We start from the raw sequence: 27,371 nt of genomic DNA, 5'->3' as shown, positions 1-27,371 counted from the left end.
CTGTGAGCTGGAAATTGAACCTACAATTGTTCAACTCTCTCCCGCCCACCAGTCTGGTCACCTCTAGTCACCCTCTCTCCCTTATTTCTTACTGTTTCTGCTTTGATCTCTCCAGGGCCTCGGGCTCTCGCTTCGCCCCTTCAATACACCCCGCCCCTTCTCCTTGAATGCCCTCCCACTGGGCGGTGATGTTACCCCGGAGCTTGTGGAAAGGACCGGGATCACAACAGGCCCCACCCTCACGCTTAGACTCTGTTCCGATTTGTTCCGGTGCCGGGGACCCGGAGGAGTGACGCATCTATTGGCTGACGGCATCTGAAAGGCGGCAAGCGGTGGGTGCCGCCCACCGGCGCTCCCGCTGTGCCTTCTGGGAGTTGTAGTCCCAGTTGCTCCATTCCCGGGGTGGCGCCGCTCGGACTCCGCGTCCCAGCATTCCCTGCGCGAGCCCTGGAACACTTCCGCCCTGTTGTGAAGTGGGTGTCTCGGTGGGTGAGTCCGGGTGGCGGGGCGGGGGCAGTTGAGACTCAAGGCTCTAGGCTGGAGACTTAGGAGTTGGTGGTGTCACGGGGGGCCGGGGAAGGTGAGAGGGGAGAAGGAAGCTTTTATGTGGGGTGGGGGTGAGGGGCGGTCAGAGGATGAAGCGTCCGGAGATGGAAAGGGTCATAGAGGGGTCGGGGATGCGGAGGGAGATAGAAGGCCCTGGCAGTGGAGGTTCTTAGAAGGGTGTGTAGGTGAGGGGACCGGGGGAGGTTCTGAAGGTGGAAGGGTCTGGAGACCTTATAGGGAAGGATAGAGGATTCTGGGGCCCTACAAGAAGTGAAGGTGAGTGGGCCTGAGCATGAAGCCGGACCTTAAAAATAGTGTTCCAGCCCCTACCTGCTCATCTAAAACAAACATCAGAGTTGATACCCCCGTACACTTTCTTTAATGGTCTTGACCTCTGGAACTCAGTGGGTGGGACTGGCTGTTGTGTTCCTCCCCAAACCTGCACCTCTCCTTCTGCCTGATGGAAGTGAATGGTACCAACATCCACTTTACCAGGCGCCCTCTGATTCCTCTTGCATTCTTCCACATCCAGGAATATTCAGATCTTTCAGTTTCCTTAATGTATCTTGAGACATTTCTTTGTCAGGGTTTTTGCTGAAGCTTACACCTTTTCACCTCCACAGTTTGGACAAACACATTGTAACTACCGTGATCTATTGAACCCAAATCAGATTTGGCCTTCTACTTAAAAAGCTTCATTAACTCCCATCACCTATGGAATTAAGTCTGAACACCTTAGCCTGACATTCAAGACCCTTAATGAACTCCCTTTCCAGCCTGATCTTCGTGTTGTCAAGGTTATCCCCATATCTCGGGGAGGCTGTTTGGTTTTCCACCATTATACATGCTGGTCTGTCTGCTGAGAATACACTCCCCCATCCCCCCCATTCTCTGCTAAGAGAACCATTCTTTGTTCTAGAACCAACTCAAAGGTTACTTTGTTTAAGTCACCCCCCACCCCAGCTCCCACAGACCTCTTTTATTGCATTTACCACATTTGATCATAATTATCTGTGGGGTTTTTTTTTCTCCTTTTTTGTCTCTTCCACTGTACTGTGTGCATCTCCAGGACAGGAACAGTTTCTGCATCACCTCCATTTCCCCACTGCCCAGCCCAGAGTAGTAAGTACTTGATGTAAATCAAATAAGTCAGTAAATCCTTGATGAATATGTCAATAAAGACCATCCAGGGTGAGCTTTGCTATACCAGGCTTGAAAACTGCTTCGTCCAGTGGATTTCCATGGGTGTGAGCTTTAGTCTTCTCCTGCCTGTCAGGGCCGTCTTTGCTGGAAGCTGATTCAGTGCCTATGGGAGTTTAAGCCAGGGGTGGCAAATACACGGAGTGTGTGCTGTTACTCCCCCTCCTGTGTCTGGAAGTCACAACTCATTGGTCACAACACATACTCACATGGGATTCAGAATCCTTAGCACAGTTGACTGAAGTTGGTGCCTTGAATGAAACCTATTTGCTCTCCCTGGTTTAAGCCCTTAAGTGTAAGGTCTGGCTGCTTTAAGCAGTAGCCTGGACTGTCAGCCAAGTGAGCTTGATAGCCTTCGGGAACTCCCAGTTTCTTTCTTTTTGCAGGTCACAGACTAGTCTTGACCTTTCCCATGGGACTGGGGCAGAGCTTCTATTCCAGCCCACTGTTCGCTGGCGCCCCACTAACCATGTCCACATCCACAGGAGCCAGGATGCCCCTCAGCTTCCCTGGGTTTATGAAGGGATCCTGGCTTTACTGGCAGATCCCTCATTGCTGAGAGGAATCTGTACCCTTTCTAGGTCTTCCTGGCTATTGGAAGAGACCTTTGAGATCATTTAGCTGAAAGGTGGCAAAGTGACAGCCCATGCTGAGTGAAGCCTACCATCATCCTCTATTTAATCCTTATGGTGTTTGAAACAATTTTGAGTTGGTTGCCAACGTTTAGAATTGCAGAGTTCTAGCTTCTCTGGGAAAAGTTGGAAGGCCTGGGAACACTGGGCCAATGTACGTCCTGGTGCTCTGTAGTTGGCTGCAGTCCCCACTCCACTCGTGTACTCACTTACATTGCCTGACCCATAGCCATTTAAATTTGTAACCGTTGATTCTAGTCTCCCTGTTTCTTTGCTGTGTTCCCGTCTCACTAATTGGGGAGCCTGGGGCAGCTGCTGAGTAGAGTCTGGCTGTTAGCTGCAGTCTAGATAGGCAGCTGCCGAGGCTACATGACCTGTGCAAAGTCACACAGCTGGTAAAAGGCAGGAGCGGAACTGGAACCCTGATCTGCTCCCTCTTGCCTTCATGTTCTTTGCACTCTCCATACCATCTTCTCAGGGGTTTGGAATACTGGCCAACCTAGAGGAGGCTCTGTGTGATGGTTAAGAAAAATGACTGGAGAAAACTGGGCTTAGATCCCAACTCTACCACATGCTGGTTGTGGAACCTCACATGAATCTTCTTCACAGAAGCTCAGTTCCCTATATGTGAATTGGGGACGTAGTGAAGTCATACCTTACGGGCTAATCATATTCTAACGTCAGCACAGAAGGTGAAAATCGCATTTAGCCAAAAATCACAGTCAGCTTGAAAATCCTTTGGCTAGGAGCCATTTAGAAACCAACGTGCCGTCTTTTAATAAGCTAATAGCACAGCTGGGGTTTATTGGTTGAACGTTAGATGAAAGAGCTGGCTTGTGTTTAGTGACCACAATGTATGAAAGACACTCTGCTCACTCTCAGTGGAAAGAGGCTGGGGGGAGCTGAATCAGTCTGGGGACCAGCAGAGTCATGGGTATCATCACCACGTGCTCTGGAATAGACACATAGTGAATGGAACTGGCTGCACTATTTAAATTATGTCCTTTCCTTCTCTTTCTGGTGTTTGTACATAATTTAGTATGTGTAAGTTACAGATCAGTGTAAGTCAGCTCAACACTAATGACTCCTCAGCCGCTTGCCTGGAAGATTCAGTGAGATCATGAATGTAGAACACTTAGCGCCAAGCCTGGCACCCCGTGGGCACTCAATAAATGGATACTCTTTGAGGTTGCTGATCCTCGTGAGCCCCCATATTTCTGGTAGTCTCAGGACTGAGGAATGCCGTTGTCCATTTTTCCTCTGTCAGCTCTGTGTGAAGTCTGCTTTGCTGACTGTGTTGACCTCCCTCTGTGGCTAGACTGCTATTCATATTTGTCTAAGAGAGTAGCAGAAAAATCTTTCAGATTGTATTTGAAACTGACCTTTGCAACTTTCAAGTATTCCCAGAAGAAAATGCCTATTATCTGAGACTCTTTGGGCCTGGTGGGGCTACTAATCGCCTGTTTTTGTTAGTGTCCACTCTGTGCCAGAGCATACACCTCTTTGCTTGCTTTCTTGACTGTCTCTCTCATTAGACTGTAACTTTGATGAAGGTGGAGACTGTTTGTCTTACTCACTGTTGACGCTTTAGCTCCCAGTACAGTGCAGGATCCATAGTGGGACTCTGCAGATGACGGGCGAATTAGTCTTCGTGTGAGACAGTGATGCAAATGTGTTTGGACTGGTGCATGATTAAGGTGTGGTTAAAAAAGAAATTTCATGAAAGGTTAATTCTTTAGCTCAATGTAAGTTATGAACCTTCCATAGCCCATTAGGCTTTTGATGTATCCGATTTACCATTTTAATAAAAGCCAAAATTTCCGATGGCCCTGCTATTTATCAGACACTGGGTTGGGCACTGTGGATGCAGAAATGGGTAAGATACAGTAGTGGCTCTAGCAATACAATCTAATGGGACTGTCAGATGTAAGAACAGGTAACTACAATAGTGTCAGGTAACACCTATGTTAGAGGTACGTGCCAAGTGCTTTGGGCACACAGGATGAGGGGAGGTGATTTTTGGAGAGTGGGGATGGGAGCTGGGCATGACAAGGGCACGTCAAGAAACTCTTAACAGGTGAGGTGACATTGAGCTGGTAGCTGAAGGACAAGCAGGAAGTTGCCAGGTGGTCCTGAGTTGTGTTCCTAGCCTCTCCCTATGTGTGTGGAGGTCCTTAGGACAAGCCTTTATTTTTCATCACCCTTGCCTGTTTGCAGACAGTCCAGTCAGATGGCCTAAAATCGAAATATCACCCTCCCTCCATTCTCAATTCAGCTGTGTCATTCCCACTTGGAGGCAGCTAGCAGCCTCCTGTGAGTGGGTGTTTTTAATGTTATCTATATCTGTTGGGAGTGACGCAGAGAGCTCATTTTTCCAGATAACCCAGCGTGAGTGTCCTCAGAGTCTTCATTGTGTAAAAGAAGCAACCCCCAGGCGTTCACTCAACAAGCGTTTACTGAGAGCCTCCTGTGTTTACTGCACCTTGCTTATTGCGGGGTGGCGGAGGGGAGGGGTGTGAAAAAAAAGAGTGAGCTATATTCCTTGCCCTCAGTGAGGCTGTAATCTTTCTGGGGACACACATGTGTACACACAGCCCTCTAGTACAATGTAGAACATGGGAAGTGTCACAGAGATGGAAATAAAGAGGAGAAAAGAATTCCTTTTGACATCAGCAAGAAGGTCATTCTCTGTTTTTTAATCTAGAACGTGATTAATTATAAGCCTTGCTTCATGACGCATCGCCGTTATCAGTTGGCCATTATTTCACTGTTATTGCTTCCTCTGTGTGCTGAGTGCTGTGCTAGGTCCCGTAGGAAGCGTACGATCTAGTGGGTAAGAAAATTACAATAAAGTATGTTGAGGGTAATGGTAGAGAACACCTGAGGTGGCATGGGAGCATGTGGCTGAGGATTGAATCTTGTTTCAGGGCACAGGGAGGGCTGCTTGGAAAAAGTACAATTTCAGCTAACAGCTGCATGAAGGAAGGGACGAGACTGTTCCCAAAGGAGACGGTGGCGTGTGGGAGGGTTCAGCGGGCAGCCTGTTGCAGGAGCCACGAGCCGTGCCTGAAACACCCTGCCAAGTGGGAGCGTGGTCAAGAGATGAGGTGGAGACTTGGGCAAGGTTTGCCCTTTATCCTGAGGGCAATGGGAGGCCAGTGGAGGGTGTTTAGCAGGGAAGTGACATGGTCAGATTTTGATCTCATCTGGTTGTGTGAAGAATGAATCAGGGGTTGGGGTGAGGGGAGTGAAGGCAGGGACATGAGTTAGGGGGCTGATCAAGTGAAAGCATGTTTTTTTGGACAAGGAGGTGACACTGGCTGGGGATGGAGATGCTGAGAAGGCCAAGAAGACCCAGCTTGGTGATGAATGGATGTGGGAAATTTGGAAAAATATGATGACCATGTTTCTGGCATGGGTACCTTGATGGAAGGTGGTGCCTTCACTGGATGGAGAGCTCCAGAAGAGGGAAAGGCTTTCAAGAGAAAATGATGAATTCAGTTTTTGACCCATTGAGTTGGAGGTGCCTAAGAAAGAGTCAAGTGGAAATGCCTTGTAGGTGGTGGGACTTTGGAGTCTGGAGACAGGTCTCGGCTGGAGTTTTGGGAGTCATCAGTTTAGAGATGGTGAAAAATGGCAAATGGGTGGGATGACCAAGGGAGAGTGTAGAGTGAGGGATTTTGCAGGGAGAGCACTCTTAGAGGAAAGCTTAAGGCCCAGGAAGAAAGACCTTATGGAGGGGGCGACATTTGGAAAGCAACTTGAGGGAAGGTCAGACTTGGGACACATGTAGAGGGAGGAGGGCTGGGCTGGGACCAATCATGGCAGCCTTGATGCCCAGCTCAGGCGTTTAGGGTGTCCCGGAGGATTTAATACTGTGCTATCTTCCTCCAAGGTGTGCCGGAGGCTGGTTTGGTGGTAGATTGTGGACTAACTTCCTGCTTACGGGAAAGGGCGTTTCTTAGCAGTCCCACCCCACGCAGAGCAGTGGAAGGTGTGTGGGGAGTGGGGAAGGTGAGGCTGCTGGTCCTATTGTTCACACTGTCCCTTGTCTTTCTGCCTTCAGGGGCTGGGGGAGCATTTCCTCTCCCAGGAGCCCCTTGAGGACACACTACAGATGCAGGAAGACGCTGGACAAGGACGGCCAGCTGAAAGGAGGCATCCAGGAGAGACCATGGCTGTAGCCCTGGAAGCCCGGGCCCAGGCCTCCCCGCTACCAGAGCCTGAAGAACTCTTGATTGTCAAGTTGGAGGAGGACTCGTGGAGACCAGACTCCCAACCCCGGGAGAAGGACCATGACCCTGTCCCTGGCCCCGAGGCCTCCCGCCAGCGCTTCAGGCAGTTCCGGTACAGGGATGCGGCGGGACCCCACGAGGCCTTCAGCCAGCTCTGGGCACTCTGCTGTCACTGGCTGAGGCCGGAGATCCGCCTCAAAGAGCAGATACTGGAGTTGCTGGTGCTGGAGCAGTTCCTGACTATCTTACCCAGGGAGGTCCAGGCCTGGGTACAGGCGCGCCACCCTGAGAGTGGCGAGGAGGCAGTGGCCCTGGTGGAGGATTGGCACCGAGAGGCGCGGGCCGCGGGACAGCGGGTGAGGCAAATAGTCTGTTCTCAAAGGAACAGGTCGGGCAAGGTAGTGGGGCTGCAGCTAGGTTGATAATTGCCAAAACCACAATAATAATATTATCAAGCATCTGACATTTATTGAACAGTACCATGTACCAGGCACTGTACTAAGTGCTTTCCATGTATTAACTCATTTAATCCTGTCACCAGTTAAATGAGATAGATACCGTTAGCCTAATTTTACCCATGAGGAGACTGAAGCAAGGGAGAGAGAAAGGTAGTTGGCTCAAGGTCACTGGCTACTAGATGGTAGAGGCAGGATTTGAATTCAGGCAGTCTGATTCTGAAGCCAGGATTTGTAACCACTGCTCTAAGCCGCCTCTCAGTACCATATTCACAGTACATTTAATTTGTATTGTGTTTTATACTTAACAGAATCTTTTTACATATGTGATCGCTTTGGATGCCTACAGCAGTAATGTAGGTAGACAGAAATACAGACCATGTTTATGTTAGGCTTCACTCTGGGTGCTGTGCCTTCTATGGATGTGGACAAATGTGTAACGGCCTGTGTCCACCATTATAGTATTGTACAGAATAGTTTCACTGCCCTAAAAATCGTCTGTGCTCCACCTCTTCATCCCTCCTTTCCCCCTAATTTCTGGCAACCACAAAGCCACAGATCTTTTTACTATCTTCATAGTTTTGCCTTTTCCAGAATGTCATATAGTTGGACTCATACAGTGTATAGCCTTTTCAGATTGGCTTTTTTCAATTTGTAATGTGCGTTAAGGTTCCTCCATGCCTTTTCATGGCCTGATAGCTCATTTCTTCTCAGTGCTGAATAATATTCCATTGTCTGGATGTACCGTGGTTTATTTGTCTATTCACCTACTCAAGGACCTCTTGGTTGCTTCCAAGTTTTGGCAGTTGTGAATAAAGTGGCTGTACACATCCATGTGCAGGTTTTAGTGTGGTGCACAGGCATTTTTGATGGATTTTTTTTTTTTTATTGAAGTACAGTTGATTTACAATGTTGTGTTAATTTCTGCTCTACAGCAAAGTGACTCAGTTATACATATATATACATTCTTTTTTATATTATTTTCCATTATGGTTTATCACAGGATACTGAATATAGTTCCCTGTGCTATACCATAGGACCTTGTTGTTTTTCCATTCTATATATAATAGTCTGCATCTGCTGACCCCAAACTCCCAATCCATCTCTCCCCTGACCCCCCTCCCTTTGGCAACCACAAGTCTGTTCTTTATGTCTGTGAGTCTGTTTCTGCTTCATAGATAGGTTCATTTATGTCATATTTTAGATTCCATATATAAGTAATATAGTATGGTATTTGTCTCTTTCTGACTTACTTCACTTAGTGTGATAATCTCTAGTTGCATCCATGTTGCTGCAGATGGCATTATTTCATTCTTTTTTATGGCTGAGTAGTATTCCATTGTATATAAGTACCACATTTGATGGATTCTTAATTCACCTTACCCCAACCAATATCCTACTGAATTTTTGCCTCCTGATTGTCACTTGAATCTACTTCTTTCTGTGTCTACAATGACCATCCATAGAATGAGAATCTTTGCTTAGGTGTAGTAGTAGTTGGAGGAGCTAGGGCTGGGAGTGAGGATTATTGTTGAGTCTAGTCCACAGTACTTCTGTGGGTTATAAGATTGTAACTATAACAAAGTTATTTTTATCTTGAACACAAAGTTATTATTTTCTTAAAATGTTGATAAACAGGTGTTTTCTCTCTGTGAACCACACAGGACATTGTTGGGTCCCCTCACTGGGAATGGCTTTTGATGATCATGGCCCATTCTTATATATCTTCTCAAAGATAAAGTTCCTCTCTGTGAGAGCGGATTTGAGTTCTCAGATTGGCCAAAAGATTTTTGGAGTGAAGTTTGGCAAACTCAATAATAAAGTTTGATGAAGATGGATATTATTTTGGGTAAAAATAATAAGGTTCAGGGCAATGTATATATATATAGTTGCTATCTTTTGTGTAAAAATGGGGAAAATAAGAAAATATATTTACAGTTGTGTGTATATAAAGAAACTTGAAAGGATGCAGAAGAACCGTGTTTACCTGTGGTGAGGAGTCCAGGAAGATACTGGGCAGGTGGAATGGAGACAGGTGGGGATGGGGTATTTTCACTGATTATATCCTTGTGTATATTTTCTATTTTTGAACGATGTGAGTATTGAAAATGCCTATTGAAAAAATTGTAATACTTTTTTTAAAGTTAGGTGTTTCTGTGACACAATGAGATTGTTCTATTGTTGGGGCTTTAGGGCCAGGAAATAACATCTCAACCACTACCTCTGAATTTGGAACCAATTGAGAGAGAGATAAGAAATTAGCTTTATGATTGATAGAGCTGAATTGGGTAATGTTATCTCTTAATTGAGTATTTCCTTTTATTATATGTATATTCTCCATATCTCTGAGTACTTTTTTGCCTAAACTTCTACATTGAAATTAAAATTGCCACTTCTGTTTTCTTTTTGAGTTACAGTGCCTTATCCCTGCGTATCTTTCTGTTTTGAGATCAGATGTGCCTTTCTGAAACAGCACATTCTTTCATTTCATTTTAAGATTCCATCAACAATTCTTTGAATTTTCTTTGCCTTTCAGCAGGAATATTTAGAGCAATTACATTTAGAGTTATAGTTGTATCTGCTTTTATGCTTCCTTTTGCCTTTTAACATATACCTGGTTAACTTTTATCTTTATTTTAATGTCACAAAAATTTTACATAATTTATCTTGTTATGATTCAAAAATGTTTTGAGTAATAGTGGCCTCATTTAGACACTTGCATAGCCTTTCTGTGTTGAATAGAAGGTACTCATTTGGTGGTATAAATGCTGGTATGTTTACTGAAATTAGTCTGATGGCTTTGTCGTCAAACGTTAAGCCATCTTTGGTTTTTAAAAAGAGCCTGTTAACCTCTGAACCACAGCTGTACTCAAAAGAACATGCCCTGCCCTACCAGTTATTGAACTTACGGTTGGGAATTTTGGCTGTCTGTGTGTAGGAACTGGAACTGTGTGCAGAAGAGACCAGGTCCTTAAAGACAGTGAAGGAATCTCAGAGCTTCCAGCTGTGGACAGCAGATCACTGGCCCGAGGGACAGTCCCAGAAGCAGTGGGTGAAGAATCCATGTCCTGACCTTCCCCAGCGTCTAGACACCAAGATGGCACTACAGCCCTTGAAAGAGAGTGGTGAGTACCAAGAGTCAGGGACAGTAGTGTCTGATGGACACCCTGAGAAGTAAGAAGATGAAGCTCCCAATGGTGTTAGCATACCCCACTGTAGCTGAATCACGTAGCAGGTTCAGGCTGGGCCTGGGGCAGGCTGGTGATCGTAGGAGTTCAGGGCTGACATCTCACACATGGCAGCTTAGGAGCTAGATACTCTAGAAGGAAAGAAAGTGGAAGTCTGCGCTGGCTACAGGAATAGTCTCAGTTTGATCCAAGCAAGGGTTTAGGAAAGCTGGACCTGAGAGGGAGGTGGTGTTTTGAGAACCAGAGCTTGGGTTTCAGAGATATTTTCTCCTCCTCAGCTGTCCTCACTCCCCGAGTCCCTACTCTACCAAAGATGGGAAGCGTTGGAGATTGGGAGGTGACAGTGGAGTCTCAGGTAAGCTGCTGTTTGTTCCTCCTTTCCTGTCATTACTTCTCCTGTGCCCTTGCCCTGCTCCTCTCTTCTCTCTCTGCCCTGCTGTCGGGTGCAGGGTGCGAGCCTCTGCCCCTCATCCCCCGTCCACTGGGCCTCTCCTGGGTCAAGCTGCTCCTTAGGATGCTAGCCTCACACATGGTGTCGCTGTGTCCATTATATTTCCTGGGGCCTGGTGGGACTCCCAGGCTGTTTTGAAGGGTCAGTGACATTTGACGTCCTTCTGTTGTACATCCCGCAGGAAGCCCTGGGTCCCGTCAGACACGCTGAGAAGGAGTTCTGCAAGGACCCCCCAGGAGACAGCTGTGGGAACGGCCTGCCCCTGGGTAAGGAAACAGTGCCCTCTGGATAAGATACGCTCGGGTTTCCAGTACACTCAGTTCCCAAGGAGTGTTTCATCACTCCCTAAGACTCATGGCTCTGTGAAGTCTCTGGAATTTCAGACCTAGGGGGAAGACGTGCTCTTTGTGGCCAGCACTGTGGCAGCAGGGACGGGGTGTGGGGCGTGGTTTTCTGGGCCGGCAGGCTGGCTGCCAAGAGCCTGCCCTCTCAGCGCTCATTATCTTTTATTTCCTTAGTACATTCACCACCGTCCCAGGGCTGCGCCCAGCCTGCTGGCCCAGAAACCCAGTCTTTTCAGCATCAAACAAGGTCCATCTCTCGGGGCAGAGTCAAGTGAACTAAGCCCAGGAGACTGACGTGTTTAAACCACAATGAGAAATAAATATCACAGGGCTCAAAATACTTGAAGCCCTTATGACCAGCACAGACCCCTTTCTCTTTAGGCACATTTTCACAGGAAGTCAAACAATAATGAACATTTCCCCATGGAGCCTGGGATCAGTAAGAGGAGAGTTAGACGTGAGAGTGGGATAAGGTGGAGAGACAGTGGCAGGTCTGACTCACGGCAGTAAAGTAAGACACTAGGAGCTGTTGGCTACTTGCTGGGCACTGTATCCTTTTTACACATGATGAAAAGTGTGCCCTTTTTACACATGATATCTGGGGAAAATAGTGTTCAAAGGAACAACCTTTGGGAAATGCTGAACTACAGAATCCTTAAGCCTCTTTTAGCTCTAAACTCTTTCATCTAGTTTTCTTCAAATATCTATTTTAATTAAAGCCTTCCTATTTGCTGTGGTTGGGAGCTATTTGGACATTTGTCCTTTAAACACAGCTAAGTGTTTTGAGAAATATCGAAATTTATTTTCTCACAGTATTGGAAGTCCAGAGGAGGGTATGCTCCAACCACAGTACATATTGGCTCAGCAACTTCACAGCGGACCTGGGTTCTTTCTTTCTGTCTGCTCTGCCATTCTTTGTGTCAGCTTCATATTAAAGGTATTTTTTGTCATAGGCAGAAGGTGGATGCCAATGGCATTTGAGACCTCAAGTTCCTAGCAAGAGAGACTCACACCACACATAACCTTTCCTCCAACTGTTAAATTTATTCTGATTTGACTAATTTAGGGCATGTGCCCATCTGTGAACCAGTAACAGTGACTCTTTTGCATGATGTATTTCATAACACCAACCAAAAAGCAAATGAACAAAGCATACAGGTCAATATATTTCTGATGAGATTACCTCTAGTTACCTCTCCCTTTCTTTCCAGACTTCTTAAGGGATTAGCTTGGGAATTTCTCTTTAGTTTCTTGCAGGCAAATGTTTCAAGGACTTCTTAGACAAACGCCTTGCTCAACAGATCATTTCTACTTAATCATGTCTCTTCTTCCTTTTGTATAGGAGTTCCAGTTTCAAAACCAACCATCATCTCCCAGCAAGAGCAAGGACCAGAATTTTGGGGTCCAAGATTTGTAAATTCTGGACAAAAGAACCCTGAAGATTACAGCTGGGATACTGAGCAGACAAAACCAGCTCAGGCATTGGCCTGGAGGGATTCCAAGGCCTGGGAAGAACGATATCAGTGGGACGTGGAGGATGTGAAAGTATCAGGTGTGCACTGGAGCTATGAGGAGACTAAGACTTTCCTGGCAATTTTGAGTGAGTCTCCTTTTTCTGAAAAACTCCGGACTTGTCACCAGAACCGCCAGGTGTACCGGGCCATTGCAGAGAGGCTGAGGGCACAGGGCTTCCTGCGGACCCTGGAGCAGTGTCGCTACAGAGTCAAAAATCTCCTACGGAATTACCGGAAAGCCAAGAGCAGCCACCCACCGGGGACCTGCCCCTTCTATGAGGAGCTGGAGGCCCTGGTGAGGGCTCGGACGGCCATCAGAGCCTCAGATGGCCCAGGAGAGGCTGTGGCTCTCCCCAGGCTGGGGGACAGTGACATGGAGGTGGATGAGCAGGAGGAAGGGGGCTGGGAGCCTGAGGAAACAACGGACGACTGTAATGGTGATGACAGTCACCTGGCCACTGAAGAGTTCGTCCACAGACCCAGGATTCCAGGGGGCCCAGCTCTGCTCCAGAGTCGTATTGGTAAGAACATTGGGGCTTAATCGGATCCAGATTCCAACCCTCTCACCAACCAAACCTCTGCTCTGTAGTTCAGGGCACAGTCTGGAGTGATGCTGCTAGAGTAGGTCATCCTCAAGCTCCTGTTCTCTCTCCTATGATCAGTTCTGCTTGTTTGAGTTTTCTTAGTTATAGAAGCAAACACTTAAATTTTTTTTTAAATTTTTTTACAATTTTTAAAGGTTACTTTCCATTTAAAGTTATTACAAAATTATTGGCTATATTCCCCATGTTGTGCAATACATCCTTGAGCTTATCTTACGCCTAATAGTTCGTACCTCCCATTCCCCACCCCTATATTTGCCCCTCCCCACTGGTAACTACTAGTTTGCTCTCTTATATCTGTGAGTCTGCTTCTTTTTTGTTATATTCACCAGTTTGTTCTATTTTTTAGATTCCACATATAAGTGATAACATACAGTATTTATCTTTCTCTGTCTGAACTTATTTCACTTAGCATAATGCTCTCCAAATCCATTCACGTTGCTGCAAATGGCAAAATTTTGTTCATTTTTATGGCTGAATAGTATTCCATTGTATATATATATTCCACATCTTCTTTACCCATTCATCTGTTGACAGACATTTAGGTCGTTTCCATGTCTTTGCAATTATAAATAGTTCTGCTATGAGTATTGGGGTGTATGTATCTTTTCAAATTAGTTTCTTTGTTTTTTTGGATATATACCCAGGAGTGGAATTGCTGGGTCACATGGTAGTTCTATTTTTAGTTTTTTGAGACACCTCCATACTGTTTTCCACAGTGGCTGCACCAATCTACATTCCCACAAACAGTGTACACTAGGGTTCCCTTATTTCCACATCCTCGCCAATATTTGTTATTTGTAGACTATTTGATACCAGCCATTCTGACAGGTGTGAGGTGATATCTCATTATACCTTTGATTTGCATTTCCCTGATGATTAGCGATATTGAGCATCTTTTCATGTGCATGTTGGCCACCTGCATTTCTTCTTTGGAAAAATGTCTATTCAGTTCTTCTGCACATTTTTTAAATTGTTTGCTATTTTGACCTATGCTTTTTTGTATATGTTGGATATTAATCCCTTATTGGTCATATCATTTGCAAATATTTTCTCGCATTCAGTAGTTTGTCTTTTCCTTTTGTTAGTGGTTTACTTTGCTGTGCAAAAAGAAGCAAACACTTTTAAAACCTTAAGCGACCTTAAAGAGCTAATTCAGTATTTCCCAGAGTGTGTCACTGGTAGTATGGGGATGATCATAAGTGTTACCTGAGTGAACTTTTAATTTTAATGTGTATGAGCATATCAACAGGTGATTTCACAAATAGTAAATTTAGGCAAAGAAAGATGTTGAGTGAAATATTTAATAGATAGAGCAGAAATCATGACAGTATATACTTGAACAACTGATGCTAGGGAAACACCCAGTCCCTGTAAAACTGGAAATACAGAAGCCCAAGCTGTGAAGTGTCAAGACCAGAGCCCAGGGATCCCACCTCCGATTTTATTTGGTTTTCCCTCCACGATGCTGCCTCCCTGGCTGCATCATTTAGATGCAGAGGAAATGAAAATAGACCACCTCCTTTTCCTTCTTCCACAAAAGAGGAAAGGGATCTCAGTTGGACTCTATTGTAAGATTATCTGGAGTCCACTTATGTCTTTAGGGATTCTCAGTTCCCATGTTTGTTAAAAAGGCAATTCATAAAGTAAGTAGAGAGTAAACTTATACAAGCCTCTTAGATAGCCTAATCCACGAGCGGGCAGAAAACAGAAGCAAGAAGAACTACAGTCCTTCAGCCTGTGGAACAAAGACCACATTCATAGAAAGATAGACAAGATGAAAAGACAGAGGGTTATGTACCAGATGAAGGAACCAGATAAAACCCGAGAAAAACAACTAAATGAAGTGGAAATGGGCAACCTTCCAGAAAAAGAATTCATACTAATGATAGTGAAGATGATCCAGGACCTCAGAAAAAGAATGGAGGCAAAGATTGAGAAGATGCAAGAAATGTTTAACAAAGACCTAGAAGAATTAAAGAACAAACAAACAGAGATGAACAATACAAAAACTGAAATGAAAAATACACTAGGAGGAACCAGTAGCAGAATAACTGAGGCAGAAGAACGGATAAGTGACTTGGAAGACAGAGTGGTGGAATTCACTGCTGTGGAACAGAATAAAGAAAAAAGAATGAAAAGAAATGAAACAGCCTAAGAGACCTCTGGGACATTAAACACAACAACATTCACATTATAGGGGTCCCAGAAGGAGAAGAGAGAGAGAAAGGACCCGAGAAAATATTTGAAGAGATTATACTCAAAAACTTCCCTAACATGGGAAGGGAAATAGCCCTCCAAGTCTAGGAAACACAGAGAGTCCCATACAGGATAAACCCAAGGAGAAACACGCCAAGACACATAGTAATCAAATTTGCAAAAATTAAAGACAAAAATTATTGAAAGCAGCAAGGGAAAAACGACAAATAACATACAAGGGAACTCCCATAAAGTTAACAGCTGATTTCTCAGCAGAAACTCTACAAGCCAGAAGGGAGTGGCATGACATTCTTAAAGTGATGAAAGGGAAGAACTTAGAACCAAGATTACTCTACCTGGCAAGGATCTCATTCAGATTCGATGGAGAAATCAAAAGCTTTACAGACAAGCAAAAGCTAAGAATCAAAAGCTTTACAGACAAGTGAAAGCTAAGAGAATTCAGCACCACCAAACCAGCTCTACAACAAATGCTAAATGAACTTCTCTAAGTGGGAAACACAAGAGAAGAAAAGGGCCTATAAAAACAAACCCCAAACAATTATGAAAATGGTAATAGGAACATACATATCGATAATTACCTTAAGCGTGAATGGATTAAATGCTCCCACCAAAAGACACAGGCTCGCTGAATGGATACAAAAACAAGACCCATATACATGCTGTCTACCAATGACCCATTTCAGACCTAGGGACACATACAGACTGAAAGTGAGGGGATGGGAAAAAGATATTCCATGCAAATGGAAATCCAAAGAAAGCTGGAGTGGCAATACTCGTATCAGACAAAATAGACTAAAGTAAAGAATGTTACAAGAGACAAAGAAGGACACTACATAATGATCAAGGGATCAATCCAAGAAGAAGATATAAAAATTATAAATATAAATGCACCCAACATTGGAACACCTCAATACATAAGGTAACTGCTAACAGCTATAAAACAGGAAATTGACAATAACACAATAACAGTGGGGGAATTTAACACCTCACTTACACCAATGGACAGATCATCCAAACAAAAAATTAATAAGGAAACAAGAGCTTTAAATGACACAATAGACCAGATAGATTTAATTGATATTAATAGGACATTGCATCCAAAACCAGGAGATTACACTTTCTTCTCAAGTGCACATGGAACATTCTCCAGGATTGATCACATCTTGGGTCACAAATCAAGCCTCAGTAAATGTAAGAAAATTGAAATCATATCAGGCATCTTTTCTGACCACAACGTTATGAGATCAGAAATCAATTAAGGGAAATAAACATAAAAAACACAAATGGATGAAGGCTAAACAATACGTTACTAAATAACCAAGAAATCAAAGAGGAAATCAAAAAATACCTAGAAACAAATGACAATGAAAATACGACAATCCAAAACCTATGTGATGCAGCAAAAGCAGTTCTAAGAGGGAAGTTTATAGCAATACAATCCTACCTCAAGAGTCAGCAAACATCTCAAATAAACAATCTAACCTTCCACCTAAAGAACTAGAGAAAGAAGAACAAACAAAACCCAAAGTTAGCAGAAGGAAAGAAATCATAAAGATCAGAACAGAAATAAATGAAATAGAAACCAAGAAAACAATAGCAAAGATCAATAAAACTAAAAGCTGGTTCTTTGAGAAGAAAAACAAAATTGATAAACCATTAGTCAGACTCATCAAGAAAAAGAGCGAGAGGACTCAAATCATTAAAATTAGAAATGAAAAAAGAGGAGTTACAACAGACACCGCAGAAATACAAAGCATCCTAAGAGATTACTACAAGCAACTCTATGCCAATAAAATGGACAACCTGGAAGAAATGGACAAAATTCTTAGAAGGGTATAACCTTCCAAGACTGAACCAGGAAGAAATAGAAAATATGAACAGACCAATCACAAGTAATGAAATTAAACCTGTTATTAAAAACCTTACAACAAACAAAAGTCCAGGACCAGATGGCTTCACAGGTGAATTCTGTCAAACATTTAGAGAATAGCTAACACCCATCCTTCTCAAACTCTTCCAAAAAATTGCAGAGGAAGGAACACTCCCAAACTCATTCTATGAGGCCACCATCACCCTGATACCCAAACCAGAGAAAGATATCACAAATAAAGAAAATTACAGACCAAAATCACTGATGAATATAGATGCAAAAATCCTCAACTAGCAAACAGAATACTAGCAAACAGAATCCAACAACACATTAAAAGGATCATACACCATGATCAAGTGGGATTTATCCCAGGGATGCATGGATTCTTCAATATATGCAAATCAATGTGATACACCACATTAACAAATTGAAAAAGAAAAACCGTATGATCATCTTAATAGATGCAGAAAAAGCTTTTGACAAAATTCAACACCGATTTATAATAAAAATTCTCCAGAAAGTGGGCATAGAGGGAACCTACCTCAACATAATAAAGGCCATATACGACAAACCCACAGCAAACGTCATTCTCAATGGTGAAAAACTGAAACCATTTCCTCTAAGATCAGGAACAAGACAAGGATATCCACTCTCACCACTATTCAACATAGTTTTGGAAGTCCTAGCCATTGCAGTCAGAGAAGAAAAAGAAATAAAAGGAATACAAATTGGAAAAGAAGAAGTAAAACTGTCACTGTTTGCAGATGACATGATACTATACATAAAGAATCCTAAAGATGCCACCAGAAAACTACTAGAGCTAATCAACGAATTGGTAAAGTCACAGGATACAAAATTAATGCAGAAAAATCTCTTGCATTCCTGTACACTAATGATGAAAAATGTGAAAGAGAAATTAAGGAAGCACTCCCATTTACAATTGTAACAAAAAGAATAAAATACCTAGGAATAAACCTACCTAGGGAGACAAAAGACCTGTATACAGAAAACTATAAGACACTGTTGAAAGAAATTAAAGATGATACAAACAGACGGAGAGATATGCCATGTTCTTGGATTGGAAGAATCAGTATTGTGAAAATGACTATACTACTCAAATCAATCTACAGATTCAATGCAATCCCTATCAAATTACCAAGGGCATTTTTTACAGAACTAGAACAAAAACTCTTAAAATTTGTATGGAGACACAAAAGACCCTGAATAGCCAAAGCGGTCTTGGAGGAAAAAAAACGGAGCTGGAGGAATCAGGCTCTTGGACTTCAGACTATACAACAAAGCTACAGTAATCAAGACAATATGGTACTGGCACAAAAAACAGAAATATAGATCAATAGAACAGGATAGAAAGCCCAGGGATAAAACCATGCACCTGTGGTCAACTAAAATATGACAAAGGAGGCAAGGGTATACAATGGCGAAAAGACAGTCTTTTCAATGAGTGGTGCTGGGAAAAGTGTACAGCTACATGTAAAAGAATGAAATTAGAACACTCCCTAACACCATACACAAAAATAAACTCAATATGGATTAGAGACCTAAATGTAAGACCGGACACTATAAAACTCTTAGAGGAAAGCATAGGAAGAACACTCTTTGACATAAATCACAGCAAGATCTTTTTTCATCCACCTCCTAGAATAATGGAAATAAAACCAAAAATAGACAGATGGGACCTAATGAAAGTTAAAAGTTTTTGCAAAGCAAAGGATACTACATACAAGATGAAAAGACAGCCCTCAGAATGGGAGAAAATATTTGCAAATGAATCAATGGACAAAGGATTAATCTCCAAAATATATAAACAGCTCATTCAGCTCAATATTACAAAAACAAACAACCCAATCCAAAAATGGGCAGAAGATCTAAATAGACATTTCTCCAAAGAAGACATACAGATGGCCAAGAAGCACAGGAAAAGCTGCTCAGCATCACTGATTATTAGGGAAATGCAAATCAAAACTACAATGAGGTATCACCTCACACCAGTTAGAATGGGCATCATCAGAAAATCTACAAACAACAAATGCTGGAGAGGGTATGGAGAAAAGGGAACCCTCTTGCCCTGTTGGTGGGAATATAAATTGATACAGCCACTATGGAGAACAGTATGGAGGTTCCTTAAAAAACTAAAAATGGAATTACCATATGACCCAGCAGTCCCACTACTGGGCATATACCCAGAGAAAACCATAATTCAAAAAGACACATGCACCCCAATGTTCATTGCAACACTATTTACAATAGCCAGGACATGGAAGCAACCTAAATGCCCATCTACAGATGAAGAAGATGTGGTACATATATACAATGGAATATTACTCAACCATAAAAAGGAATGAAATTGGGTCATTTGTAGAAATATGGATGGATCTAGAGACTGTCATACAGAGTGAAGTAAGTCAGAAAGAGAAAAACAAATATGGTATATTAATGCATATATGTGGAACCTAGAAAAATGGTACAGATGAACTGGTTTGCAGGGCAGAAATTGAGACGCAGATGCAGGGAACAAACGTATGGACACGAAGAGGGGAAAGTGGTGGTGTTGGGGGGTGGTGGTGGGATGAATTGGGAGATTGGGATTGACATGTATACACTAATATGTATAAAATGGATAACTAATAAGAATCTGGTGTATAAAAAAATAAATAAAATTTTTAAAAACCAAAAAAACCCCCAATAAATAAATAAATAAAGTAGAGCACATGTATTGAATGGGTACAGAGACAGTGTCTTGTATCTCAGTTACAGGCCTTTCCCTGAACCAATCAGCTGAAGCCAGGAACGTGGGTCAACTGGTATAATATGGCCACTTAAATCCTCCCCTTTAGCCAAGACTCTTAAATGTTAATAGAGTCTCTTAGAAGGGGGTGGGGATGGGAAGCCCTGGCACAGCCTTGAGAAACAAGGGTATATTCTTTGCTGGTGTGCCAGGCACCTGGACGATTTCCAAAGTGCCTAGGTGTTTAGCAGGGCAGGTGACCCCAATCCCCGATGACCTAGGCAAATCTCATCAAGTCTCTCAATTCTGAACTCTTCACTCCTGACAGCAGGTGTGCACTGGGGCTACGAGGAGACCAAGGCCTTCCTGACCATTCTCAGTGAGTCCCCATTCTCTGAGAAGCTTCGCACTTGTCACCAGAACAGCCAGGTGTACCGGGCCATTGCAGAGCGGCTGTGTGCACAGGGCTTCCTGCGGACCCTGGAGCAGTGTCGCTACAGATTCAAAAACCTCCTTCGAAGCTACCGAAAAGCCAAGAGCAGCCACCCACCTGGGACCTGCCCCTTCTATGAGGAGCTGGACTCGCTGATGAGGGCTCGGACTGCGGTTAGAGACATGGGGGCCAGCAAGGAGGCAGTGGGTCTTCCTACTTCTGGAGAGAGTGGTACCCAGGTTGTCAACCAGGAGGCCTGGGATGAAATGGCAGGTGAAGATGCCATCAGATCTCCAACCCCAGGTCCTAAAACCCCAGACACTGGTAAGCTTGGAGTAATTAGATGTCCACAAAATCTGCAAGCATGCAGAGAGAGTGTGGAAGCCAGGCACATTTCTTTTCTCTGAACTAAAAGAGAGAATGAAATTGAATAAGTTAAGGATTTGTGCTTCGCTGAGATTATCCAGTCTCTAGCTTAGTGTAATCCCCTAAATAAGAAAAGTAGTCAGTCTAGATTTTACTTGGATTCATCTGGGAAGTTATAGAGTTTATTCAATCTCATATGACATAGGCCGTACTGAATGTACCAGAAGAAAGTGTTCATTGTTCAGTAGTGGGATAGGGTAGCTGGCCAGGGAGACTGACAGCTGGCTGCTTGGGCTGGGGCTTACGGCTCCCTTGGTGGAGTTAGCATGTCCCAAACTCTGTTCCTAAGCTTTACAGGTCAGAAATGCATGTGTGCGCTGAAACTTGATCATTTTCATGTTAGTCACATTTATAAGCTGTGAGATATAAAATATAAGTACAAATTCATGTTAGCCAAATTCACAAGACACAAGATCCATATGTATAGATAGACACTAACTAATGAATGCATTTCTGTCCATTCTTTCAGGTTTTGAGATGAGGCATGAGGATGAAGACCAGATTTCAGAGCAAGACATCTTTGAAGATTTGCCTGGAGCCTTATCAAAGTGTACTGCAGAGGATGATTGCTACCCTCATGATTGGGGGGAAGACAGTGAAAATGAAAACGAAGGTAAAGGGCAGTGGGGAAATCCATCCCAGGATCAGTGGGAAGAATGTTCTTCTGAAGAGGACTTAGAAAAACTCATCGATCATCAAGGCCTGTACCTTGCAGAGAAACCCTTCAAGTGTGACACGTGCGTGAAAAGGTTCAGCCGGAATTCGCAGTTAATCGCCCACCAGCGGATACACACAGGTGAGAGGCCCTACAAATGCCTTGAATGTGGGAAAAGCTTTAGTGACCGCTCCAACTTCAATACCCATCAGAGAATCCACACTGGAGAGAAGCCCTACAAATGCCTTGAATGTGGGAAAAGCTTTAGTGACCACTCCAATCTCATCACCCACCAGAGAACGCACACGAGGGTGAAACCCTATAAATGTGGGGAATGTTGGGAAGGCTTCACCCAGAGCTCAAACCTTCTGAAACATCAGAGAATCCACTTGGGAGGAAATCCTGATCACTGTGGTGAGCCTGGGAAAAACTCTGGCCAGAGCCCATCCTTTAGTGCTCACTGGAGGAACTCAGCAGAGGAGACATCTCTGGAACAAACTCAGAGTGCCAGTAAGAACTTGAATTCTCCTGGACTGCAAAGCACCAACTCAGGGGATAAACTTTATCAGTGTTCCGAATGTGGAAGAAGCTTCTCCAAGAGTTCTGCCCTCATCAGTCACCAAAGAATCCACACGGGAGAGAAACCATATGGATGTGCCGAATGTGGGAAAAGCTTCAGTAAGAGCTCCACTCTGGCCAACCACCAGCGAACCCACACTGGGGAGAAGCCGTATGAGTGTGCGGACTGTGGGAAATGCTTCGGGGAGCGTTCCAAGCTCATCACACACCAGAGGGTGCACACAGGAGAGAAGCCCTACAGATGCCTCGAGTGTGGGAAGTTCTTCCGTGACCGTTCCAACCTCATTACCCACCAGAGAATCCACACAGGAGAGAAACCTTATAAGTGCAGAGAGTGTGGGAAATGCTTTAACCAGAGCTCCAGTCTTATTATTCACCAGAGAATCCACACCGGGGAGAAACCCTACAAGTGTATGGAGTGTGGCAAAGATTTCAACAACAGCTCCCACTTCAGTGCCCACAGGAGAACCCATGCAGGAGGGAAGGTGTCATAGGAGACAAAAGAGAAAAACGTATATTTAAATCTCCCAAGATCCTAAGATGTATGCTAGAAAGAAACTGTCCCAATTTTTAAGATTAGCGTGTACCTGGGGAACTTACCTTGGTACAGTCCAGGTAATTCGGAAGTGAATTACAAATGCTAACGATCCAGATTTGAAGGCACTTTTCTTAAGTGTAATGTGTTTTTTCTCCTGCAAAAAAACCCACACAATCCTCAGGCTGCCCTTATATTTGCTGTCATGTAAGAGCTTTATCAGTGTTTGAGCCAGACTGGTAACTGAGGGGATTAGAGGTAAATCAGTGATCCTGAGCAGTGATTCTAGACCTTGCTGTGCCTTCACACCGTCCACATGTACACACGCCCCATCAGTGTGCATTGGCAAATTCTCATACGTGGCCATTTTCCGTTGGGGCGTAACCTCCTGGGAGAACTTTGAGACTCTCCAGTGATGGGGGCATAATTGAGAATCAGTGGCCTAGAGCAGCCACCATGAGCTTATCAAAGGGTTGAAACAACAGTGACATCATTACTAGATCATTACTAATAATAGCAAAAGTAGCCAGCATCTATCGAGCTCTTCAGCAGGCTCTGTGCTGAGCACTTTGTATACATCATCTCCTTTACTCCTCACAGCAGCCCCAGGAGGTACTAATATTTTCCCCATTTCCCAGAAGAGAGAAGTGACTTGCTTGGGTCACACATCTGAAAATGGCAGAGGCAGGATTCAACCAGCTCTGTCTCTAGGGCCTGAGGTGCTTTCACTGCTTCACTGAATCCCCTTTCACATTGGGGCAGGTAACTCAGGTGCCAAAGCACTTTGTAGACCACATTTTCTGTTAAAATTCCCTATGAGTTCTGTTTTTAACATATATGGACATTGAGAATCCCAGAAGATTGAAGGACTAGGGATGTTCACAGTTGGCAATGTGCTTTGAGCAAGGCTGAACTCATCAAAGCACTTGATGTGAATTTCCATCTTCACAATAATATGGGTGAGAGACAGAGGTGAGTTGAGATTGGGAACAATAATGTAGCCAAAGTGATGTTTCTTCCAATGAGATACAGTTTGGCTAAGGAAATGGGGTTTTTAAGAATTTCCCTTATTCTCAGGGGGTCAGCCCTGCTTCCTGTTAGACTTGGCTGGGTCGTAGGTTGACCCTTAAGAAACCTGGGCTTGCTGGCCAGTGCTCACTCACCCTGGTGTGTTGGCCCCCTGGCCCTTTCCCTCCAGGCACAGCAGAAGCTTTGCGCCAAGGCTGAGGCAGAAGTGGGGTGGAAGGGGTGGTGTGTGTGGAGTGCCGCGGAGGGGGCTTTGAAGGCTGTTGCTTAATCCAGGTTCATGGTGCACTCTTACTCTGAGCCATCTTGGCCCAGACCTACCCAGTGCTGTCGAAATGTTGGCCGTAAAGACCTGCGTCCAGCTCCAACAGGCTCAATCAGAAAGGTTCACACAGGATGGTTTCCTAGTTCGCAGCGCTTTGGCCTCCAGGATTTCTCCTCAGGAGGGTTAAACAATGTTGGCCAAGGACTATGGTTTCCAAAGGATTTTAAAGGAGCATCCCTCTCCTGACATCCGCCTATGATACTGGGAATGCCGTTCATACCCTGGCTCGTTCATCAACTTGGGAAGTACTATTAGATAGTAGATGTGAGGGAACCTTGAAGAGTGGAACTCTGCATGTGAAGCAGTCAGTGGGGAGATTGGCGCTCCCACCGATGTTATCACACCTTAGTCCCTTCCTTGGCTTCCCAAGAACCTGCTTACCTCGGATCACTGCCTGTCACCCCCTTCCTGGTTTACCTCTTCTGGCTCACCTTACCTCTGAGGAGCAGGGCCCGTGAGTGAGCCCTGGCTTTCAACCACCAGGTGTCAGTAACTGCAACAGTAGGATGGTGGGTAGGGAACCACCTGAGCCAAGAGGAAGGATCCTGGAGGAAGGGAAGGGAGGTCCAGGGAAAGACCAAGTGGTATGAAATAGCATGGCTTCAGGGTGGGGCTGGGACCATAACTTCTTAGCTCTATTGGGGTGTAAATGGGAGATGAGGAGTGTTAGCTCAGATTAGAAGGGTGCGGGGGTGGGTCATGGAGGACGCGTGGCTGCTGAGGGGGACATGGTCAGATGCGCGGTGTTGAAACCTAATAGCTGAACAGAACCTGGCTATGCTGCAGTTAGGACAGCCTGTTGGGACACTGTTGCAATATTCCAGGTAAACGTGAGGGTCCGAACTAGAGCAGGGGTAACGTTGAAGAGGAGGGGATGATTCGAGAGGTTGCACAGGTAGAATTGAGGACAGCAGAGGAGAGCCAGGATGCCTGGGTGGCTGGTGGAGCCTGCTGTCATTCAGAACTGGGATCACAGGAGGAGGTGGAGATAGGGCAGGAGGGCAGAAGATCAGAAGTTTAATTTGGGCCATTTTGGTTAGGGACATCCAAGAGGCGATACACTACGAAGGAGGCATTTGGATATCTGGGCCTGAAGCTGCGGGGAGGTTAGGACTAGACAGTTATCTGTATGCTTGGGAGTTACCTTCATGTTCAAGTCACAGAAAGGCTGGGCCCGGGACAGAACTGGAGAAGCACTACGTGTAGAGGAAGATGCCCCTCAGAGGAGATCTAGACTACCCCCCAGTCCCACCACCTCCTGCGCACTCCAGCCAACTTTCGGACACTGCCTCAATCGCTGCTGACACTGGAATTGTCAATGTAGTTCTGAATTTCCTGGAACCTTCCCTGTAGAAGCCAAGCTGAGCTCTGTGTAGAAGTGAGATAATGGCCCTCTCTCCTCCCAAGCATCACCCGTTCCCCTGCTCTTGGAAGTGTGCTGGTGTCTCATGTTCTCAAGTGAACAGTTTTGATGTTTATTACCTATTGGTCCTTTCTCGTAACTCAGGTTCAGCCATGAAATCGAGGGCATTGTGGGCCAGGAGAGAAAGTGGCCCAGGAGGACCTTCTCTCCTTGTGTACCTGACTCTTCCTTTGGAAGAAGTTCCCTTTCAGGTGGCTTCCATGTTTGGGGCCCGACCCATCACTCTGCCAGGGCACCCAGACATCCTCCAACAGGTCTTTGCTGCTCAAATAAACCGACATCTGGTTTGACACACCCCGAGCCTTGTTACTGTCAGTCTGCTCTTGGGAAGTAGATTCACTCTGCAGAATGGGTGGTTTCTCAGCCTGCGTGGCCACAGGTGAGACCCTGGTCATGGGAGACAGAAGCGGCACCTGCCTCCCTGGGAAGGTGTTTTGTGTGAGCTGCATCTCCTTCCTTGATTTCTGTACCCTCCACCCCAGGAAGGGCATTGGCTCCTTGGAGGTGACTAAAGGGTACCACCAAGACTCTCATTCCACAGACCCAGCAGGCAGCAGACCCTAAGGTAGCGGCAGGGAAAGGCGGGACCAGGCTGCTTTAGGTACCTGTTTCTGTTCTTGCGCCTTGGCCCCAGCAGCTGAAGGCACGATCCTGGCTGCCTCAACTTTAACGTGTCCCCCAGCCCCCAGCCTGAAGGAGTGTCAGGCAGCTCGGTCCTCCTGTGCTGGAAAATGTAGCAGCCAGGTACCCTGGGTTCTCCCTGCCTCATCCTGTCTGGGGCCCGCAGTGGGGATGGCTCTCCGCCTTCGGGCTGCAGAAAAGACTCCCTTTAGTCAGTCTGTGGAGAAGAGTGATACCCTTTGGGGCCGGGGGTGCGGAGGCTTTGAAGTATGAATGCAGTGATGTCCGGGGTGCGTGTGGGTGGCGGGAGGTCTCGTCCCCCAGGCCGCCCTGGGTCTCTGTAGCCCAGCCTTGGGGCCCAGCCCTTCTCCATTCGCTCCGTTCACTCCGTTCCATTTGCATGTTTACTGCTGTGTGGATGCTGATAACTTCCGGGTGGCCTGGTGGCCAGCCCTGTGCAGGCCCCTCCTGGGCCCTCCAGCCCCGTGTCCACCGGCTGCTGCCTCCGGCCTCTTGGTCCACCGCTCAGCACTGGCGTTCACGTGCACACTTGGGCTCACAGAAAGCCGCCTTCGCCCAGCAAGACGTGCACATCCAGACGTGGCCCCCCAGACACACGCTGTCCCTTTTAAGGGCATTTTCCAGTTGGGCTGTGGTTGTCCAGCGGCTGAGGAAGTCTTTTTCTGAACAGACTCAGAATTAATCAAGTGAAACATCACCTGACCTCAATTTTGATCCCACCCTTCCTTTGGATGTCCCTTAGCCTCTGCCTCTTAGCAGCAAACGCCCATCTTAAGCCCCTGTCACCGCCTACAAGAGGTTAGTTCTGCCTGTAGTGGGAGGTCAGGAAGGCTTTGCCAGTGAGGTGGGGTTCAGGCTGGGCTTTGGGGTCGAGGATGACAGACGTTTGTCTTCTCCCCCCGCCCGTGGCTGGTTCTCTCTGCACACTCCCAACATCAGCATTACCACCACCTTATCTTTAGCACCACTTCCCGCCTCACTCTGGTTTTAGGCAAATCTGGAATTACTTCCAAATGCAGTTTTTTTGGGTGTCGAGTTTCTCACCTCACTGTGACTTCCCCCAGCTAACCCTGTGGCAGAAAGATAACCTCATCTCCCTCTGGGGCCTCGCTTCCCTGGTCCTTGTCATGAACCCTAGTGACCCCAGCCTATGCTGCTGGGAGGAAAGGCAGAGAGCTCAAGAGCCCCTCTTCTTCTCAGCGTGCGGCCAGTTCTCCCACTTCTCAAGGCAGAGAGCTGCTTTGTCCTGGGAGCCACTAGGTTAAGTCAAGGCCAGGATCCAATGAGACCATTTTGCCGAAACTCACTAGGGATCGATTTCCTA

At 45.3% G+C, this 27,371-nt stretch overlaps 1 protein-coding gene across 4 annotated transcripts; it reads left to right on the top strand.

Moving 5' to 3' along the window:
• Nucleotides 1-440: 440 nt before the first annotated feature.
• On the top strand, nucleotides 441-25,716 carry ZSCAN20 (zinc finger and SCAN domain containing 20). Of its 4 annotated transcripts, none has more exons than XM_019938160.3 (8): nucleotides 441-489; nucleotides 6,445-6,969; nucleotides 10,007-10,193; nucleotides 10,535-10,611; nucleotides 10,889-10,973; nucleotides 12,394-13,086; nucleotides 20,335-20,760; nucleotides 21,332-25,716. In XM_019938160.3, the coding sequence occupies exons 2-8, from the start codon at nucleotides 6,496-6,498 to the stop codon at nucleotides 22,588-22,590; spliced, it is 3,201 nt and encodes a 1,066-aa protein (XP_019793719.1). In that variant the 5' UTR covers nucleotides 441-489; nucleotides 6,445-6,495; the 3' UTR covers nucleotides 22,591-25,716. The 4 variants fall into 4 exon arrangements, with proteins under 4 accessions (XP_019793719.1, XP_019793718.1, XP_019793720.1 ...); XM_019938159.3 differs by having other exon boundaries at nucleotides 20,332-20,760; XM_073792379.1 differs by having other exon boundaries at nucleotides 448-485; nucleotides 20,332-20,760.
• Nucleotides 25,717-27,371: the final 1,655 nt, after the last annotated feature.

The sequence above is a fragment of the Tursiops truncatus genome, chromosome 1, assembly GCF_011762595.2.
Source record: "Tursiops truncatus isolate mTurTru1 chromosome 1, mTurTru1.mat.Y, whole genome shotgun sequence".
NCBI lineage: Eukaryota > Metazoa > Chordata > Mammalia > Artiodactyla > Delphinidae > Tursiops > Tursiops truncatus.
This window is presented reverse-complemented; position numbering and strand designations above follow the sequence as displayed.